The 22,257-nt window shown below is 41.3% G+C and overlaps 1 protein-coding gene across 1 annotated transcript in view; it reads left to right on the top strand.

Annotated features, from left to right (window-relative positions):
* The window catches only part of LAPTM4B (lysosomal protein transmembrane 4 beta), an 82,719-nt gene that overhangs the window by 52,891 nt on the left and 7,571 nt on the right, over positions 1 to 22,257 (top strand). Inside the window, exons 5-6 of the mRNA XM_060243459.1 lie at positions 11,005 to 11,103; positions 19,796 to 19,891. Of these exons, the coding sequence (XP_060099442.1) occupies positions 11,005 to 11,103; positions 19,796 to 19,891 (195 nt within the window). The remainder of the gene's footprint in view (positions 1 to 11,004; positions 11,104 to 19,795; positions 19,892 to 22,257) is intronic.

The following is a 22,257-nucleotide window of genomic DNA, read 5'->3' as shown; positions in this document are numbered from 1 at the left end:
ATTCCGCTTCCTACAGATACAGTCCCAGCCCTACATTCTTCTCTCCTTTCTAAATTCCATCCATTTCACATTTTTGGAAGGGGAGGTTGTTTGATTGTGACAGTGAAAGCTTAATCAAGTGTTTTTGGAAAATGGAAGTACTGCAAATCAATCATCCTGTTTGAAGTGATGTTGCATTCAAATGCAAGGATCTTTTTTAAGCACTTTATATCAACAGTTTTCTTCAATAAAACATGTTTAAAAGGGGGAAGTAACCTTACAGGAAGAATAAAGAATTTTGCTGAGCTTAGATCATGGCCATACTCCTTTTGGTAAAAGCAATTATGTTTGTTTTGCTACCATCAGTGCATGGGCAGTGTAAATCTGTTTGGAGTTACTCCAGTTCAGGCCTATTGAAATCAAAGGACTTAGAGTGCAGTGACTCCACATATGATTGCACAGTAAATGAATTACTCAGAGCATTTGTACTAATGATAAAGTGACATTGGCAAGTTGCACTCCTGTGTCAGATTTTACACATGTCAAATTCCTCAGTTCTTTATGATATTCCTGATTAGACATAATTTTATGTCATCCATTTTGTGATATGTTCTGGATGACTGAACATCATTAGGAGCTGGTTGTCTTTACTAATTGTTGCTTCCATATAATTGCTATGCATCTGTGGTTTTCCCTGAACCTACCAACACTGGCTGCATTCTGACATCATGATACATTGCAGTTTGTAAAACCATAGGTTGATTGAACTCCAGTTCAGTATGATGTTTGGATAAACTGTTCAACAAATTATGTTTGTTGTTTGTTGCTTGGTACTAAACTGGGATTCTAAACCATGGTTTGTACTATTCATTTATTTTACAAAATTTATGTCCTGCCTTTCTTCCCTTATAAGGGCCAACCAAGGTACCTGACAAATTAAAAACATACATAATAAAGTCACATCTTTAAAACCAACCAAAAACATAATTAACCCCAGATTTGAAATACACACAAAAAGAAAAATGCATAAACATACAACAAAAATATAAAAACACTGCACTACACTAATTGCATTTTGCCATGACAGGAATTCCTATTTGTTCAGTAGCACTTTTCTTCTAAGCCACCAGCATATGGAGATGAAAGTTGAAACCAACTAAAAGCTTTGCACCTTCAGTTGCATTCTTCAGCTATCAGTGGCGCTGTCTCAGGACATTTCCTGTTTCCTATCCTTTGCTGTAGCCCCCCCCCCCGCCGCCCCCAATGACTTACCAAGTAAGTCATCATAGACTTCAGCCCCTCCTGAGCAGAAATTTCATCCATCGGCAGATGTGTTGACACCAACAACAGAAGAAGAGGAGAAGAACTGTAAAAGACTAATTACATGAACTCCATGAAGCAGCAGGGGAAGAAGACTGACTATTCTTAGCCATGAATTAGGAAGAGAATGGCTTGTGATAGGCTTCTTTCCCCCAAATTCCCTCCCATTTATTGCAGCTGACCAGCAGCAAACTGGCTGCATATCTGTTGAGACTTTGTAATGCATGGGAGCTTGGGATAGCATCCAGAGATTCTGGTTGGTGGTGGAAGAACAGAGGGAAGCAGCAGATCAGCTTGGGTCAACAAACCAGCGGTGGTTTGTTGTGCACAACTGATAAACCAACCAGGGTTTGTACATCGCATGGATTTAAACAAACCACAGCATATTTTGATGTCTGAGTGCCGGCTACATCAATGTAATGTGGATTGTTTTCTGACTACACATACACATCTGATCATATTAAGTCCTGTCCACTGGGACCAGACTGCCTCTGTCTTCAGCACTGGTGCTTTTCTCTTGAGTTTGTCTTGCTTCAATCAGTGAATGCTTTCAGTGTCCAAATAAAAAACATTGTCTCATGCCTGAAAATCACCTCTGTAGCTGTTGAGACTTTATAGGCACTAGTAGAGGAATCCTACTAAAGTCTATTCAGTGAGACTTACTCTCAGGAAATTGTGGCACTGTAGGTTTTTCTTGTGAGCAACTCAGTTTTCAGTCTTGGTATGTTCTGAAATGATGTGGGTTCTAGCTTTCAGAAGTTCCTACTACAATGAGTATGGTAATTTTTGGGAGCCAAACCACACAAAATGTTGAGAGTTCTGTTTATGGAATTCCTAGCTATTTTGGGGTTATGGGATAGGAAGGAGCATTTATATGCTCCCGTTTTGCCCCCAAAATATCATTCTCCTGACCTACAATGACCCTGCAGAGCTGGAACCCACTGTGGTCTAACTAAGATAACTTTAAAGCATATAGAGTTATACTCATGGTTCAGTTGTTTGGATTTTTGTTTGTTTCCAACTGAACTAATGTTTTTATATAATCTGGTTCAAGAAATTCCACATTTAGCTGTATAGTGCTGCCAGTAACAATTGCGTCAATAAATAATTTTTTCATGTGTTGAACATGTGGGCCAGCTGCACATCTGGACTCCCCAAACATCCAGCTGCAAATCATTCATGGGTTCACCTGGAGTATAGATTAAGGACTTGCTGTTCTTTCTAATCAGAGCCAGATATTTATCACAAAAAGGTGAGATATGGCAATCATGTAAGAGTTTAGATTCTGGATCTTGGTGCGATTCCTGCTCTGTATACAGATAAAGGGGCAGCATAAAAATGCCTGCATCAGAATTGTGTGGTTTTGGCAAGGAGGTCCTTGGTAAATTTTTGATAAAAACACAACTGGACTTTTAGAGTTGTACAGTGGAGACTGGCCAATAACCCCACTTGATTTTTTAGCAATTGCGGATTTTCTTCATTCTATCACTTGAGTGTGCTGTCAAAGGTTAATCTACTTCTTAGCAGTATGCTTCACTAGTGGTGATTAGAAAAACACCTTTCAGTGTGTGTGTGTATGTGACAAAAGAGAGAGGGAATCTTCCCCCCTCCCCCTCATTCTTCCAAGCCAACTAAATGGCTGGTGCCAATTGTACAGGAGCAGTTTAACAACTTGTTTTTCTTTCCCCTGTGCCTCTAGTGACACAGTGAGTTATGAATCCAACCTTCTTCCTCAATGGCTTTTCCTTACACAGCAGCAAGGTTTATGCCATGCTTAATTGCAAAGTCTGAGAAAACAGGATTTGACAGGTGCTGGGAAGTTCAGATTGAAGCCTAAGAATATATAAATGGTTAACTTTTGGGGAGTCTGTTCTGAGATCTCAGAACATGTCATCTGAGACGAAATGATCCTGAGGGCTAGGGGAGGGGGGTTGCCCTCTGAAAGCACATCAGTGAGTCATGCCCATGTCTGAAGATGCCTGAGGAATTAACATAAGCACTGCGTAAAAAATTAAGCATCTCTAGAGGTGAACAAATGCCAGGCATTCTATATATCTCACTGCAGGAAGAAACCTGGGTCTCCCCAGCTGCTGCTAAGGATTAATTCACAACTCTCTGAAAACTAAATCCCATTGAGATAACATGACTTCACTGAGGCAGGGGTGTTGAGATATGCAAATACATGATACTTCTCACACTGCCCCCTCTTGATGCTTTCTGCTGACCCCTGCTTGGGTTCTCCCACCAACTTTGGGATTGGCCTCAGACAGTGGCGTCACTGGGGTGGGTTGCACCCTGGGGCCAAGTGCGTGGGTTGCACCCTGGGGCCAAGTCGGTTGCACCCTGGGGCCAAGTGTGCCGGACTCGGAGGGAAGAGCAGCAGTCCTCGTGCGCTGCCCAGAGGTGCTAAATCCCTCGCGTTCGAACAAAGGAAGCCTCCGCCTGGAGAAGCCGAAAGATTTGGGGACGGTAACCGTCCCGAAACTTGAGGAGAGGCGCTGCTCGTCCTGCAAACTACTTCTTCCATCAGTCCGTCCCTCCCAAGGCGCTGGCGGCGGCGCGGGCTTGTGCAAGACCAGTTGCTAGCCGAGAGCGGCGGCTGGGGGAGCTCAGCGCACCTGGCGAGAACCAGCGAGAAAGAAGCCCGCTTCGGGTCCTCGTCGCCTGCCCCCTCCTCCCCCGCCGCCAGCAGCAGTGCCTGCGGTGCGGAGTCTTCAGCACTGGCGCTCATGCGCACTGCCGGCAATGCTCCTGCGCTACCCCTCACCCGCTCCTCCTCTTGCTGCTGCGAGCGCGGCCGATGCCGCCTGTTTTCCTCCTGCGTGAGGGACTCCCTCGCTCTCTGCCTGCCTGCCCCCTTCCCTTCCCTCCTGCGCCCCGCGCGTCTAAAGCCTCCTTTCCCTCGCTGGTTGGCTCGCAACGTCCTCCCTTCCCTGGTTTGCCTGCTCGCCCTCTGATGCCTGCCTGCGGAGAGCTGCGCTTTCCTCTTCCCTCCCGGCCTTCTCTCGCTTCGCCACTGCCTTGAAAGAGCCTCCCCGCGTCTCCCGCCAATAAAGACTGTGATTGCTTGCCGCCTGCTGCCTTCAAAGAGCCCTAGGGGGCCAATGAGAATGCTCTAGGGGGGGGGCCAATGGCCCCCTTGGCCCTGCCCTAGTGACGCCTCTGGCCTCAGACTAGAAAGCAAATATCCTCCCCTATATTTTTCCTTCTCCCCTTAACTTGGGTTCTCAGAAGACCATGAAGGGGATCCTCAGGATAGTCCTAATGTGCATGAAATGCCATCTTATTCCCTGTGTGTTACCACCTACTTCCTACCATATACCTCATCTCCTTGAGCAGGCATTCTCCTTCTGCCTAGCTCAGTACTTGCTGAGCCCTGAGGCAGGTTTTTGGCAGCTGCTACAGCTGTAGTCTGGTGATTGATCAGGAGAGCTCAAAGAGGTATGTTTGTCTTGGCATCCTAATCTCTATTATTCAGACTGCTTTTAATGACCCAGAAGCAGAGACTGGTAAAAGAAAATATTGACAGCCATGGAATAATTGTGTGATTATTGCCCTTTACAAACAAACAAATGAAAAGGATATTTGCTTAGAAAGAGTTTATTTTCAGCTCTGGCAGCTCAAAGTATCAGTATTGCTTAGATCTATTAGGTAGGCACTGTGTGGCGAATATCCACCTGCACTGAAAATAATACTAAAGTTTTCTAAACTGAAATAACTAAATCACAAACAGAGCAAATATATGGAATGGGTTTTCAGATTCTACTTTTCACTCCCATCGCAGCTTCCCTTAAAAAGCCTGATTATCAGAGAACTTCTGAGGAATGGTGTGCCTTGGCTTCCATGTCTTGCTTGTAGGACTTCTGGGAGGCCACTGTGTGAATCAGGAGGCTGGACTAAATGGAAATTGCACGTGAAACTGCTGTAAACAGAATCATACTATTGGTCCATCAAAGTCAATATTGGCTACTCAGACCAGCAGCAGCTCTCCAGGGTCTCATGTTGAGGTCTTTCACCTACTATCTGATACTTTTAACTGATGGTGGAGATTGAACCTGGGTCCTTCGGCATGCAAAGCAGAGGCTCTTCCACCGAGCCACAGCTCCTCCCCTACAGGCTATTGGATTGATTCAGCATGACTGCTCTTACAGTACGGGATGCAATGCAGCAGCTATTTTCAGAAGAGGAAGTTGATACAAGTCACTTTTTTCACAAGTCTCAGAAGAACCTTCCACAAGGAATGGAGGGAGAAGTTTCTGCCAAGTCACTCTTCTGCCTGCAGTTTCTCCCTCCCAGCTTCCATACCATTGCCATGAGTTCTCTGAACCTTCTGGAATGGCTTTTTGGGGGACCCAGGGTGTTGCAGTGGCAACAGCTCCATCCTTCAAATTTACTTAGGTCCCTGTCTCACCACAACTTTTATCCCAGTTTTATCAATTGTTGCCTCATTTTTGTCTGATGTGAAGTCAGAATGATGATTTCAGACAGCATTTAAATCCATTTTGTAAGTGGCTGCTTATTGCTATTTCCTTCTCAGACCATGACACAGTTTCCTATACTGTTTCTTTCCCCCCTCATGCTAAAAAGTCTGTGTTTCTCTTTCCCACCATCATATCTGTCTCACCCCATTCAGTAAGTCATTTGAAGACATGTTCATTTGCTTCTCAGGAGATATGCTGTAATTCAAATTTTAATACTTCTGTGTTAAAACATCCAACATCTGCTGTGACTGGAAGATTAGTTGTTGATTAGGCCATTTGTCATTATGTAGATATGGCTGAAGAGAACAAAATGGCAAGAGAAAGGGAGACAACTCCACACTGTAGATCTTTGAGTTGACAGTCTGCCACAAGTCAACAGCACAACAAAAACCGATAAAAAAAACCTGGTTTTGAAAAAAAATGGGTTAAGAATTCATTATTTTGAGGAGGGCGATGATTTACTGTTAAGGTGTATGAAACCTTTAAAAGGATCTGTTTGACTTCAGAAGCAAGGCAAGTTAAAGAGCTGGTATTAAAAAACACTTGGCTTGCAATTCCATAGGATCCAAACCTACATTAATAGGGCCTGTGATTTACATGTCTTTTTGGCTTCTCCATAACATTTAAACAAATTTTCAGTCACATTCCCTGCTGTTTCCTGCCCTTTCTTCCAAACTGGCATGGAGTTGCCATTAAGGTTTTTAAAATTACCAGCTTTTATAAGGCATTTAAAACAAACTTGCTAAATGATGTCCACGTGCCTAGGAGTTGTGAGATCAAGAAAGGAGTCATGTTTTAATCTTCAGCACCTGTTTCTGTTGGATAGTGCTTGGTAGCTGTCTGTGACTACAACAGATGTTCCTGTTCTTTAAAGCAGTGTAAGAACTACCTTAGCCATTTGACTTTCTTCTCCCACCTCTCCATCCCCATTCAGGAGAAGAAGTTAATATGAAGATGCTTCAGTATCTAGGAATATGTCAGTAAAGTGAAAATAAAATCCTCATCTGGCATGCTTCCAGATTTGGATCAGTGAATTGGAGTTCTATAATTTCCAAGTGTCTAATTTAACCAAAATGTGACTCTTCTACCTACTAGTGCTTTGCTGCTATGTAAAGAGTTCATGTGAATTACTCATTAGTCTATTTGATTTGAAACTTTGTCACAGTAGTGATACAGGTAAAGAACCTGAGTATAATTTCAGCAAAGAGATATTGACTCCAACTAGAAGGGTCCTAGATCCACTGAGGCTCACTCAGGCCCACAGGTTGCCAGCTATGGGGCCAGGACCTCTTTGACTCTGGCTCTTTGACTCACAATTTTGGCCACATCTAGGCATAAACACCTGTAACAAGAAGGAAAACAGAAGCTCAGCTCAGATCTCATTCAGCTTACCATACAGTAATTCAATATGTCCAAAGTTGTTCTAATATTTTCTGAAATATCCCTCCTGGGGATAAAACCAGTCTGGTCTCGCTGAATCAATCTTTTAGCTAACACGGTGGTAAAAATCTTATAATCACAGTTTGAGTCCAGTGGCACTTTTAAGAACATCAAAGTTTAATTCTGGGAATAAGCACTATGTGCATGCACACAAGAGCTTATACCCAGAATTAAATTCTGTTGGTCTTAAAAGTGCCACTGGACTCAAACATTATAGAATCGTAGAGTTGGAAGGGACCTCCAGTCCTTAACAGGATGCTTCAAACCAACATGGCTTCCCTCCTGAATATATCTGAAAGCTGATTGAGCTTCTGTTTTCCTTCTTATTACAGGTGTTTAATCCTAGTGTGGCCAAAGTTGTGAGCCAAAGGGCTAGCAACCTGTGGACCTGCATGAGCCTGAGTGGACCTTCCTAGACTTAAATACCTGTATGAGGGAACAGAGGGGTGTTTTCCAGACTTGTCTCCCCCTGCTATGAATGCTTTGCAAAAATATGCAGTGGCATAATCATGAAATCAGAAAAGCCAGGCCACCCACAGACAAGATAGGGATTTCTACATACTTAAAGGACTCCCCAGGTATGTCAAAAGATATGGCTTTGTTAACTGACCAGGGTTTAACCAAGATTATAATTTTCATAATTTTGAAATGTTGTATGCTGGAATCATCAGATCTGTCTGTCTCTAATCATCTATCTATCACTGCTTATACGACTATTGCCTTAAGCAGAAAATTGTCATCAGTTTTAGTTCACATTACGTTTGTTCCTGTTGCAGGTGGGTCTTCATTTCATTTGCTTGTACAAATCACTTGCCCCACTTACGCATTATATGCAATTAACACAAAAACATCACTTGAGAAAATGTATTCATTTTACCAGGGAGGAAAAATTCAGTGTGAACAAGTAATTAATGTGAAAATAAAGGTGAATACATTTGTTTTTCACAAGGCAAGGATGGAATCAAAGGTGTGGGGGTATTAAAAGCAAAGAAAACAATTTTTAAAATTCATTCACATCCCATAGATTAACCCAAATAGGGGAGGAACTACCCTAAAAAACAGCCTGATAACAGCTAGCCTTACTTTAAGAGGCATGGAAAGTTGAAGGTTAATTAAGCGTGGGGCGAGGACGATAGAGAAAGACAAGGAAATTTGCCTACAAAGTCTCATGAGAATTTATAAACTCCTAGAGGGAGGAGTCTTTGTGTATGGGGTGCGGAATAAATTTCAAACTTGTTTCTCTTCCCACTCTATGATGATGGGGGACCCCAGTTTGTAAGGTAAACTAATGATATTTTATATAATGGAATATACAGCCCTATTTCCTGTCTGCTGATGGAAGAGTGATTGTTTAGACTGGGATGTTTTGCAAAGTATAGAACACCTTTGGGTCATGTTACTTGCAAAAACATTTGCATTATATGTCTGAATAGTGAGAAATATGTGATGGTATAGCTGTTATCTTGGAAAGTGGCAATCATTTAAAGTGAGAATCACAAAAGGATTCCAGATTTTAACTCTTGTTGCTCAAAGATATTTTTAAAAAATATATTTAATCATTGCTGCAGGAATAACTCCCAAGAACATACTTGTTAGGACTTCCTTCACAATGCTGTAAATAATAATTAAATAAATAGTAAATAGTAGGCTCATTGTACCCAAAATTCTCCTGCAAAATGGCTGAGACCAACCCACCCACCTCCCTTCTAAAATATGTTATAATTGAACTTGTAAATGTGAATGGATCCGTTTTTGGAGGTGCAGAACCTTGACTTTTTCATATGCAAGCTAAACAGTACAACCAAGCATACGTGGGTGGCATATGCCATACAACTTGCTACGTTTGATTGGTGGAATTAATCTTTAGTTTGAATTTCAGACTGGCGTATCCTTAATACAACCTGTCCCAAGGTAATTGCATTCATTGTGTTAGTAATCAAAGTTTATTAGCTTACAGTTGCGGGGGATGAAGGATGGAGAAAGCACAGACATAATTCTATTTCAGTACTTTGTGAACACAGAGGGATAACTGCTGTTCTGCTGAAGCAGACATGCATTTGCAGTAAAACAAACAGTTATCAAAACCAGTCCTGAAATTCAGCATAATAATACAGGGGGCTTTATATAAACAAGTACAAAACATACTTACATAATACTTATCTCCAGTCTGTTACATACCATCTGATTAGATTAAACAATCAGAACACTTCAGTGGGATTCCAGATGAAGAAAATCTTTTGCCAGCTGCTGGCAAATAGGAAAATCACGCAGCAACAGAGTATATGTGTCTCTGTTATGCCTAAATAAAACCCAAACAACTAATGCCGAAGCATTAATTGTACGTTAAGAATCTTTGGAAAGAAGAACACTTGTGATTTCTAAAGTCTTTCATGCCAGAAGATTAAGCATCCAACAACAATGATGATATTTAATATACAATCACAATTGTGCATATGCTTTGTGGCATAACCAAGAAAGCTTAGATCTCAGTGTTGATGTACAAGCAAGTTCTTTGTTTTGCTGGAAGTATATGGATAAATGTGGGGCTTCAATTACACATTCAGCTGTACATACTTAACATGAGAATTACTCAGCTCATGTATAAAGAAAAATCAAGTGTACAATGTACATAGGTTGTATATGTGTTCCGTATAGCTTGCAAAGAAGAAGACCATAGATTTATACCCCACCCTTCTCTCTGAATCAGAGTCTAGAGCAACTTACAATCTCCTTTAACTTACTCCCTTGCAACAGACACTCTGTGAGGTATAGAACTCTCACAGAAGCTGCCCTTTCAAGGACAGCTCCTGCGAGAGCTATGGCTGACCCAAGGCCATTCCAGCAGCTGCAAGTGGGGGCATGGGGAATCAAACCGGTTCTCCCAGATAAAAGTCTGCACACTTAAACACTACACTAAACAGGCTGACATATCAATGAGCATGTGGCTTCCCCCAGGCAGCATGCTGGGGATCAATGGTCTAATGCTTCTAGAAGCCTCTATTTTTCACTAAAACAGCAACCTGAATTTCTGATTTTCTAATCTACTGGTCTTCAGCTAGTGGGTGGGTTGTGGTTTAGAAGTGGGGTCATACCTTAGCCTAAAGTCATGGTCCTGCTACTGTTTTCTCTTATTTGTTGAGGTTTCTTTTTAAAGAGAAAAGAATGGAGACACAAATATATGATTTAATGCAGGTTTCCTTGCATCTTGAATAGTTGTGCAGTGGCAATAGTAGTAGTAAGCAGCACCAATGGTAGTAATGAATAGTCCCTCCTCCAAATCCTTCTATTCAGTAGAAAGGAGCTCACTGTCTTTTGCATCTAATAACCTTGCAGTCAGGAGAAGGAAAATGACTGTTTATGGTTATTTTTATTTATTTTTTTAAATTAGATTGCATATTGAACCCTGATGAAATGCAGATTCTGGGTCTGATCAAAAACTTTGGTCTTGCTTACCCTGACTGCTTTTCATGAAGGAAACTGGAGCTGGGGTTCCCTAATGAGGAATACTGTGTGTTGTGAAAAGCCAGTGTGGTGCAGGGTTGAGCTTGAGTACTGGGAACACAATTTCACATCTCAGTTCAGGTATGGAGCTTGCTGGGTGACATTGGGCAAGTTGCTACCTTAGGTCTGACCTGTCTTGCATGCATGCTGGTTAAGCTGGTTTTGTGCCATGAATCCCTCTGCTTGCCACTGCCTTTCTTATGTAAATTATTCAGTAGTAAGAAAAGAAAATCCCTGCTCTTTGTTGAGGCTTATTTGTAATATTTCTTTTGTCTTTCTGCAGCCTGCCAACTTTCCCTACAAAGAGGAGATTATGTCAGTAAATTCTACCTGCCTAGTTGTGATTATTCTTCTTTTTATAAGTATCATTTTAGCTTTCAAGGTAAGTGTACACCCATTCAAAATTTACCATTATAAATTCAGAATGGTGCTAGAATGCTTTCATCCATCACCTGTGTGTGCAGTAGTAATCAGGTCTATAGCTACAGGGTGGATATTGGGAGACAATGTCTGAATTTCAATGCCTGAAATATGTCATGCCCAACCTCTGAATGGCCAGTTTCATTTTTTAAAAAATGAGTACTTTTCTAGCCCTTTTTCTTGCAGAGATAAAAGGGAAAATATGCACGCTTTTTTCTGTGTTGCCTGGGAAGAAAGGTGGCTGGAGCTGAGTCATTTATCTCTTACTGATCCTCATCTCCTCAGTCCACTGAATACTCACTGGACCTTTTGCTTTCCCCCCCCCCCCTTGCTTATTTCTTTTCTTTTTAATGTCCACAGTGACAATTGAGACTGCTGGGCAAAAAACTGGAGGAAGATCTATACTATTTATGGGTCAGATCCTCTATTTACAGTGGGGAATTTGCTTGAGGAATAGGAGGGGTCATGTGGGGGCAGAAAACTGAACACTCAATTTCACTCTGGTATCTGATTTTAGTTATTTGCTGCAAGCCACCTTAATTGCAACTTGCCTATGTGAAGGAATGCACATCTCTGAGTATGTGCCTTTTACTCATCAGTGAAGAACCATAGACAATCTCCTCCCCTCCCCCCCCCCGCCGGTCACACACACAAAAATTCGGAAGTAGGGCTAAAGGATGGAAACCTACTTAGGCAGGTTTAAACTCCAGAACTATTCACAGCAGAAAAAGGCCAATTATGTGGACATAATATCCCAGCAGTCTTAAGCCACATCAGTTCCCTCTACAGAAAAAAGTAGGTGTTTGGGGTCTAAGTGAATCTGCCAGGAATGATCTGTTCTCTGAATGCTGAGACTGTGAACACTCTGCACATGTGCAGAATGCTTTTCCCTCACTGCACAGTAACTACACACATTTATCTACCTCATATTAGGGAGTATTGTTCAAGTTGTAAGAAATGATTTGCACCCAGGTGTAAATTAGGAATCTCCCATTATGTCAATTAAGACAGCAATCCCAAGGACACTTACCTAGAAGTACTCCTCATTGAATAACATGGGATGTAGTTCTGAGTAGCTTTCCCAGCAGTTTTGAATCCTTTCTCATAGTCTTTAGCCTCTCTGTAACCTCTCTCTGAATCTAGGAAACTACTGCAAAAAGTGAAGACAGTGTGTGAGAGACTTTTCATTTCTCACAATGTGTGTATACAAACACACACTTTTGTCCTTTATGAAGGACCCTGAGATCTTGCTAAACTACTTTGTGACATTTTGGCTGATACTAATAAATATAAACTTGCTATTGTGTTTAATCTTTTAACAGTGGGCCAGCACTGCAACCTACAGCTTCTAAATTCATTGCCTTTTATCCTTTCTTCAAATTACAGTTGTTCCCCTTCTACTTATGAATTGCCTTTTGAATAATTAGAATTATAATAATTTATTTTCTTCACTTTGGTTATCTTCTCCAAGGTTTTATGTACTTCAAACTATTTACACAGTTTACATTCCACTATTATAATATACACTTGGTTGCATCCAAACGGAATTGGCAGTTTCTATCAATTATCCTTTCCTGCTACAGTCATACGTCAGGCCCTTAAGCCCCAGGAGCAGCATTTCATGGAGATGGATAAACTGAATTGGAAGGAGGGAAGCAGGAAAGGTTCATTCTGCTGCTGGAAGGTTTAGTCTGGATCCAACCCATGGATTATTCTTCTCAAATTGGATCTCACAGACCTGTTGTTCTAATGGTAGCACTTTCCGCTGGCACAAGGAACCTTCTGCTGGCATTCTTGGAGCCCCAATGATGAAAGAACACACTGCCATTAATAGAATGAATCTTTAGAATCCAGCCCCTCATCTTTTCAGTACATCCTTGGTACCAGTATTTGGGGCATGCTGTTCCAAAGTATCTTTTTAGAACTAAGTAAAATAGTAATATCGCTTGTCTCAGATATAAGGGTTCTGCTGATGCAACCTGAAATGGGATTAGGTTTCATTGCAACCATTATGCATTGCTGACTCATAACATTTGTGGTAAAGTATAATCCTTAGCTCAGTTTCTCAGCAGGGCTATTTTAAAGTTATTTAGCCTCTGATTTTATACATGGTAGTCTGGAGTTTCATTTTACCCAGTTCCTCCCAACTTTCTACTGTGGGCAAATTTCACAAGGCCTACACAATTTGACATTTTCTTCTGGATCTGGTAGGTACAAGTTCTCAATTATTAGAGACTGCTTTCCTGTTTGGGGGAAAGCATTTACGTGAGCACTTCAGAAAAAAAGGGTGAGAAAAAGTGTTCTGGAAAGTATGCCTGGGTTACTTTTACTAAAGATGCACTTTTGTTTTGTCACTCTTTGTGAGCCAAACAATGAAGCCCTTCTCTATGTCAATGGCCCTTTAAAACCTCATAAAAGCAAACCACTGAATCCCATTAATCTTTGGCAGGCCATGCAGCACGGCTTTTGCAGTTTCCTGTACATGGAGAGCTTTTATGTTTGGCCATCTTTACTCTTTTCTGTTGTCGTTTTTAAATATATACACACACACACCAGATATCTTACATTTGCTTAAACCCAGAGGAAATGCCTCCTGCTTTTACATTTAATCTCAAGACCCAGAAACAGTTAAGGCCATGCATGGCTAAATCATTTTCCATAACCATCATGCGTGTGAGGTAGCTATTCTGACAACTGGTAAAAAGAAGGATGCTAGTAAGACAGATATTAGTTTGCAGTTAAATGAGTTGTGTAATTTTTAATGTTCTGTAAACTGTTTTCTCTTCCTCGAGAGACCATGTGATTTTTAGCTCCAAAGAAATGTTCTTCTCAGATCATGTGACCATGAATGCAGAGTAATCCTGTGATGAGTTCATATGCATTGAAGCCTTGTGTGCAGGGTAAAAAAACTCAGTGCCACTCTTCACATAACATGGTGACTATGGTTATTGAGAGAATCATGACTACGTTGCCTTCCCTTTATGGTTGGTAGGCTGTTGGTCTAGGATATACAAACCATGAATGAAGATTATTCATTTTCTTAAGTACTAGCCCAGCTCAGAAAAATGTGACACTGTAGTTTAGCATAATTGCTGTTAGTTTGTGAAACTTTTTTTTTTTTAATTATTTATACCCTGCCCTCCCCGCCAAGGCAGGCTCAGGGCGGCTTACAGGACATGATACGAAATCATGATACGAAACCTTGACTTGGATAGCCCAGGCTTGCCCAGTCTCATCAGATCTCAGAAGTTAAGCAGGGTCAGCCCTGGGCAGTATTTGTATGGGAAACCATAAAAGAAATCCAGAGTCACTACACAGAGGCAGGCAGTGGCAAACCACCTGCGGACATTTCTTGCCTTGAAAACCTTACGGAGTCAGATACCACAAAGGTTGAACAAAAAAAAATGTTTAAAATGAAATAAATAAAATATCTAATTCAATTCTGGGGTTGTATCTTCCCCACACACACCCACCCCCGCTGCCCTTTTTATAACTTTACAGGGTTGCCATGAGTCAGTTATAACTTGATGGCAAAAAAAAAAAATGTGAAACCAAGATTCATCAATACATTTTTACATTTTTACATTTTTATGTCTTTCTCTGCGTTGAGGGATTATCTCCCGAGAACAAACCAGCATTAAACCAGGATGTCTGCATTCAGAAACCACCCAAAACCATAGCTAACTTCACATTCTGGCTTCAGAATCTGATTTGGACCCTAACTGACCATTCTTAATGTGGTGGCTAGTTTTCCTACACTCATAATTAGGATGGCAAGAACCTAAAAAGGGCAGTTTGGGGCAGCCCACAAACTGAATCCTGAACTAAACAGTCCCCAACTTTCTCCCTTTCTCCTGGCCGTGGACCAACTGAGCTGTTAGATTTAAATGCCTGGCCCCAAATAGCCAAACCAAACCAGCCAAAATTTGGGTAAATGTTTGGGGAAGACACCTTCCCTGAACATCAGTTCCCAAGCTCCAAACCAGCCCAAATTTGTGCCAGATTTTGGCTTGTGAGCTGGTTTGTGCCCATTCCTACTCATGATAGCGATAGTTTAAACCAAGAACCATGGTTCATCATTGTGTCTTTTCTAGAGTCATGTGTGGGAGTCGTGCATGTGGACGTTATGAAAGCGTCTTACAATGTAAGGTGCTTATCCACCCTTTGGCAAGGTTTCAAGCCCAAATAATAATCTATTAAAGGGGGAAGAGTACTTCCCTGTCTCAGTTCTTCCTTAACTACCCATGAAGAACATCTCTCTCTTTTGCTCTTTGGTTCTAAAAGATAAGAATTATTAAGACATGTGGCAAGTACTTGGATGGAAGACTTCCAAGGAATACTGAACATCCAAGTCCCAGTATAGGTCACCAGAAATTGACCACGTGACTTCCAAGCATGCACACACATATATATATATCAAAAAATAAGTGTGCCCATGATGGTGGAACCAAGATGGCTCCATTGGACTCCCACAACTCTTGCCGACTTTACGTGGAGTGCTGCTGCTTGTCTGAGTAGACAATATTGATTTTGGTGGACAGTGGTCTGATACCCAAGAAAAGGCCTTTTTAGTTAGAACTTCCTCCCCAGGGAGATTCATATGCCTCCCTCTGTTGTTATCTTCAGCCAGAACATAAAAGACATTTTTGTTCTGTTTAGCAAACACCTATTAACACCTGCCTCCCTTGTTTTGGTGCTGTCTGTGTGTATATATGTTTGTATAGAGTTACTGTAAATATACTTTATTTTAAATGCTCTTTCAGTGTTGAAATGTTTTGATGTTCACTGCTGTGAGGACTCTTATTTGGGAGGAAAGGCAACATAGAAATGTTTAAATAAATAAATACTGGCACATAATGCCAGGGCCTAGCCAAGAACTTTTTTGTTTCTTTTGTTTTATCCTGCTTTGATTTTATCAGATTTTTACAGCTGATTCATTATTACCCTCCCCCACCGATTTTGTTAATTGTATAATAGAGACATTTTAATGGATTGTTTTCTACTTAAATTGCATTCAGAAAAGTGGAATGCAAATTATTTTGCTGAATAAATAGCTCTGCACACATGAGGGCCTCAGCTACTCCCTGCAGCTGCTTGTTTTAACATGTGAGATTTGCAAAGGCACCCACCTGGGTGACTAAAATAAGGCTTATATTGCTTGATTCTCTTATCTTTGTCACCTGTTAGAGATATGTGATATTAAATAATTAGAAAGAGAGCTTGAAGTTTGAGGGGCCCCTTTGAAATTTCACTCCTGCCTATTTGAGTAGAGAACGGTATGAACTGTTAAATAGGTCAGTGACTCAATCTAATGACATTTCAGCAGAAGTAGATTTAAGGACAAATCTGCAGGAGAGTTGCTGGGTAGAAATAAATTTCCATTCCATTACAAACGCTCAGCATGTGTGTCCAAAGGCTCTTGGCTTGCCAGCTGATTTGAATAGCTCATGTTCCCAAATGTGTAGGCGATAACTCCTGTTGTGGACAAGCTGGTGACCTCTTTACTTTTGAAGTCATTATAAGCCTGCCCAAAAGGGAAATTGCTTCTGCCTTTCAGTAATGAAAGCTTATCAGGAATAAACCATAAGAGCCAGTATGTGGGGGGTCATGGTTGTAACTTGAACAACAAGCTACTTTTTAAATTCTGCAGAATAGTGACAAGGGTTGGTTGTAATAAATTCAAATTATCCAGTCAAGAATTGCTGAGGCTGAAAAGTTGCCAGACTACAGCTGAAATCTATATGGGTAGTTCTAGGAAGAAGAGTTGAAGTGGCATGGATTCCTGTCAGTGTTTGGGTTCCCTAAACCAGGGGTCCCCAACCCCCGGTCTGTGGACCAGTCCCGGTCTGTGGCCTGTTAGCAGCCGGGCCGCGGAGTGAGGCAGAGCAGCCCTGCCACCTCTTTTGCCTACCTGGACAAAAGAGGCAGTAGAACTTGCAGGGGAGACAGCCCTCGGAGCAAGGCAGAGCAGCCCTGCTGCCCCTTCCACCCATTGAGGAGACCCTGTTGGTTGCAAGAGAATATTCCAGACCTGGGCAGATGAAAGGGACAGACCAGCCTCACTCCGAAGCTTTCAAGGGGAGGCAGCCTTGGAACAAAGCACAGCAGCCCCACCACCCCTTTTGTCCACCCAGGATCCAGTAGGCAAAGGTCACGGCCTCACTCCAAAGCACCACCTCTTTCATCCACCTGGGTCCTGGGCGGGCAGAAGGGCCAGTGCAGCAGCAACCTTTGCCTACCCCTCATTTAAAGTCCCCCATGGGAAGGCTGGGACAGGACGTGGGGGCAGCAAACCCCCCAGCACCTCCTCCCCACCAGCCTGTGGAAAAATTGTCTTCCACAAAACCAGTCCCTGGTGCCAAAAAGTTTGGGAGCCACTGCCCTAAACAATGCATCATCTGATTTTGTGGCATTTGAATAGAATACCTTTTCATATGAGGTATTTATTCCCACTTTTCTTTAGGGAAGTTTGTCACATCACCTTTTAAATCTTCAAGGCGCATTTGGAACTAAATCTGCCGATGTTACTAGCTCATTAAATTATTATTAAGCTTATTATCAGGATGTATACAGATGGACCTTTGATGCGACTCACAGCAGCTTTTGCTCTTGGGGAGCAATGTTGACTCTCTTCCATATACACTTTCACAGCACTTACTTATCAAGAGATTCAGATGTTGTCATTTTTCTTTTCTTTTACTCCAGCCTTCAGGTTGGCTCTCAGCCTGTATGCATGTTTATTAATGCAAGCATTTTAAAAAGATTCAGCCCTGCAGGGGAGAGCAGTTTACAAATCAAATCAATCATTTAGTTAAAAAGAACTTTAAGAATTGCTCCAGGAATGGTGGGTTTGTGAAATTGCAAGCACTGGCCAATCTGTACTATGCTAGCTGGCTTCAGCTGCAAGCTGGAAGAATTAATTTTCTTCTGAACCAGATAACTGATGTCTTTTACACAGCATACCATATATTCTTCCACAGTACCTTGCAGCTTAAACCATCTACATCTTTACGCATTTTAGAAATATGTGGCCCATTGCAGTCTGGAATGGGGGCGGGGAGAAAATAGTTCTCCTTTAACTGAGGATCAGACTAGAAAACGCATGAATTCCACATGTACTTTTATTGAAAGAGTGGACAGATGACGCATACTTAGCCCTGTTCCCTTTTTACCTTGCTGTGTTCCATTGTTTTGAAGCATTTTTATCCTAGCCCAGATATGATACCAGAAGTGAGCAGTGCTGGATGAAAAAACAGTAGTTAAAGCAATAGAACACAGCAAGACATTGTGGGCAGAGTTTCGCTCCCTTCACCCATGTTTGATTTTTCTGCTCATAATGAATTAGACCTCTGAATGAATACACTTGGATATTTCCATTGCACATGACTTGGATCTGAGATGTAATGCAGTGGAGCTGTGGCTAGGTGGTAGAGTATCTGCTTTGCGTGCAGACAGTCCCAGGTTCAATCCCCAGTCAAAAGGATCAGGTAATAGGTTATGTGAAAGACCTCCTCCTGAGAACCTGAAAAGCTGCTGCAAGTACAAGTGCACAATACTGGTCATGACAAACCAATTCACTATAAAGCAGCTTCATTTGTTCACTTCTTCCTCACTCCTGGTCACTAAGCAAATGACTTGTTAAGCAAATAACTTGTTAAGCATCATTAAAGTGTTGTTTTTTTTTAAAAAAAAAACAACTTTATTTGAGCTAATTATAAAGTACAAACAACAAGAAATATTAGCAGCTGACATGCATAGTTGGAATCAAACAATAATATAGAGAGAGAAAGTAAGAAAAGTTTCATACATTATTACTGGTTTCACTGATAGTTTAATCAAAACAAATTTTAAAAGAATTACGGTATATATTATGCTAACAATGGCTCCAAAAATATTTTGTTTTAATTGAATTATGTGCTACTTTGTCTAATAGAGGAAATCATTTTTCCAGTAGATTGGTTTGAATTGCTTGAGTTTCCAAACAAGAAATACTATACAAAATTTTGTCTTAATATAAAATAATCCCATATCTCAGGGGTAGCTCTCCAGATGTTTTTTGCCTACAACTTCCATCAGCCCCAGCCACTGGCCATGCTGGCTGGGGCTGATGGGAGTTGTAGGCAAAAAACATCTGGAGCGCTACCGTTGGCCACCCCTGCCATATCTTATTATACCATTGTTGTACACTGGGCTGGCATGTGTCTTTCCATTTTGCTGCTATTAGGCTTTTAGCAGCTGATAAGAATACTTCTATTAATTCTTTTTGGATGTCAGGTACATCCAAATCTTGCCAATAGTTCAGTAATATCAGTTCACGTCTTTCTGGAATTTTATAGCTCATAATTGTTTTTGTCCGGTATGAAATCTTATGCCAAAAGTTTTGAATAACCTTACAAGACCACCAACAATGTAAAAACAAGCCCTATTCCCCACAAGATTTCCAACATGTGGGTGAGATGGAAGGTTTTATATGGTGGAGTTGAACTGGAGTCAAATACCAACATTTTAATGTTAATAGCTTTAGATGTTATGGTTAAGTTTAAATTGTCACAATGCTCTTTGTTGTGTTTGCTGCAACAGACTAACACCATTCTTCTGTCAGAAAAACAGACATTTCTTAAGCATCCTAATACATGACTTTTGCATCTTTCTAGGCTTATCTGATCAGTTGTGTATGGAATTGTTATCGATACATCAATAACCGAAACAGCTCCGATGTGCTTGTCTATATTACCACTAACGATACAGCGGTAAGCATGGTTGAAAGTGAATGGGTCTTGGGTCATTTTGGAATAGGGCTTGGATCAAGCACTGCAAAAATCCTCTATGCAGTGATCTGGATAAAGCAATAGCTCACCAAGAGCCAACATATGTCTGAATTGATTCACATTATAAAGTGTATTTCAGTTTCTGTCAATATGGAATTTTATTCTCTATCCAACACATTACTCTAAAATCATGCAGCAAGAAAACTAGCTTAACTATCAAACACTTTTTAGAATTTGTGTTAGATGGCACAAACCTTAAATTCAAGATTCAAAGGTCAAAGCTCAGGCATTCTCTACATTACTAGCAATTGCAGTTGGAGCAGATCATAATTCAGGCCAAAGTCTACCAAAATCCCAGTTAGTCTAGTCTAGTTTTTGAGGCCCAGTAACATCAGGTAAGGATAACATCCAATCAGGATGTGTTTTCAGGAGAAGCCTCTAGAAGATTACCTCATCACCCCCAGTTCTCCCCCTCCCATCATATGGGCTGCAAGTTCTCATGAGAAGCTAATCACCATACTTCCATCTCTGGTCTTGAAGAAGATAAGAACCATGTAGGTGAAGTGAACAATTTGTAACACATGCAGGATGGGCCAAGCCCATTACTGTTCACATTAACCCTTGAGGGGAAGCCAGGGGTGCTTTGTCTCACAGCAGGCTATTAATGTAATATATATTGGCTATTACAGTCATATAAGATCAGAATTTATTTTCTGCGTTCTACACATTCATGCCTGGCAAATTATTTTTCAGCAACTTTCTCTCCTGCTTCAGGACACTCAGGACTGCTTCTCCTAGTATCAATCTGTAATACTTTGTGCTCATATCAGCACATGATGGTTATTCCCTTCTGTAGGGTAGTGGAAATATCTTAGCTTTTTTCAGTGGCTACTCCTATTTTATGGAATAATGTGCCACAGTGATGAAACTCTCTTTTAAAAATGAAGATATTCTGAAATACGATGCGGCAGTGGAGGCCACTTCTCCCAGAAGCTTGCCGAAACCACTATCCTCAAAGACTTCAAAATGTAGACTTGTACCCCATTGAAAGAGGTCCTGTTGAGCAGTTTCTTTTGGATATCTTCCTAATGAGTCCCAGATGATCTTGCTGTAGCACAATATATGTTTTGAGTGACTTCATCAGTTAAAACATATGTTATTTTTCCCTTTTAAAGGAAAGATGGTCTAAAAATAATTTATAGCTTGAATAACTGAGGAGCTATATACACACAGAGAGGGAATGAAAATGAACAAATGTATTCTTCAGCACATGTTGGCAGCTCTGAGAATTCAGAGTTATAAATTATCCCAGGGCGGTCCTGCTTCCAACTGTAATCATCCCAGGGTGGTTTCTAATGAAAACGCTCATAAGATAAACATTTAGGTTGCTTCCTGCTCAGGCAAGGAGGGAAGCACCCTGGAACTTACGTGACCGATGATAATGCATTAAGGAATGCTTAAGCCAATGGCAAGCCGCCAGCTTGCTATATACTCAAGTTCCAAATCATGTTCTGGTTTGCAGGAAAGACAGCAGTGTTTATACTGGGAGAGGAAAAATTAAGTTAATCTTCCCATACTAATCATAACGCATTATTCACAGGTACAGAGGCCTACATGCACACAAGTGCACATTGCATGGCCATTTGGCTGCATGCAGCTTGTGCATAGAACACTTCCCTCACCTTGTCATCGCCTTGCAGAATGCATAGCAGTGTTGTAGGCATGCTGCACAAAAGAAATGGGTCATCTGAGTGTGTTTTCTTTCTTGCAAGGAGTTACGGTGTACAAAGTCACTGGTCTCTCCAGACCTATCGGCTGTGATTTCTAAGAACTTGGACAAAGGACTTACCTGGGCCTGCTGTCTGAGATTCTTTAACTGAATATGCCACAAACCAAGCCTAGAATCCTGTGTATGAAAAGCATATGCTGGGATTCTTGTAGCTGAACAGTAAGGAAAACATTTTCGTTGGAATGCATAATCCCTCTAGGTGGCTCTTGCAACCCTTATTGACACAGAAATCCCAATCATATTTCAGAGAAGTATCTTTGATGCCCAAACAATATGCTAGAAAAAAGTGCACAGCTGCCACTATCTGCCATCTCCTGGCAAGAGGAATGTGACATCTTCAGGTTTGGTTTTCCCATTTCCCCTCACAAGTGGCAGCCAATGAATTAGAGCAAGAAGGGGGAAAACTCTGAATGCAATTATGACTGCTTCCAAATAGTGACAATTCTCCATGATGCACTCATTGCTGATGTGAATGCAGAGGAATTTGCAGCAATAATGAAGTGCCCACAGGGGGTGTTTTCCTCAGTATCCCCTTGTGTTCACCATTTTCCCCACACAC

The sequence above is a fragment of the Heteronotia binoei genome, chromosome 7, assembly GCF_032191835.1.
Source record: "Heteronotia binoei isolate CCM8104 ecotype False Entrance Well chromosome 7, APGP_CSIRO_Hbin_v1, whole genome shotgun sequence".
NCBI classification, from domain to species: domain Eukaryota; kingdom Metazoa; phylum Chordata; class Lepidosauria; order Squamata; family Gekkonidae; genus Heteronotia; species Heteronotia binoei.
Note: the sequence above shows the minus strand (reverse complement) of the source record. Positions and strands in the feature narration are given on the sequence as shown.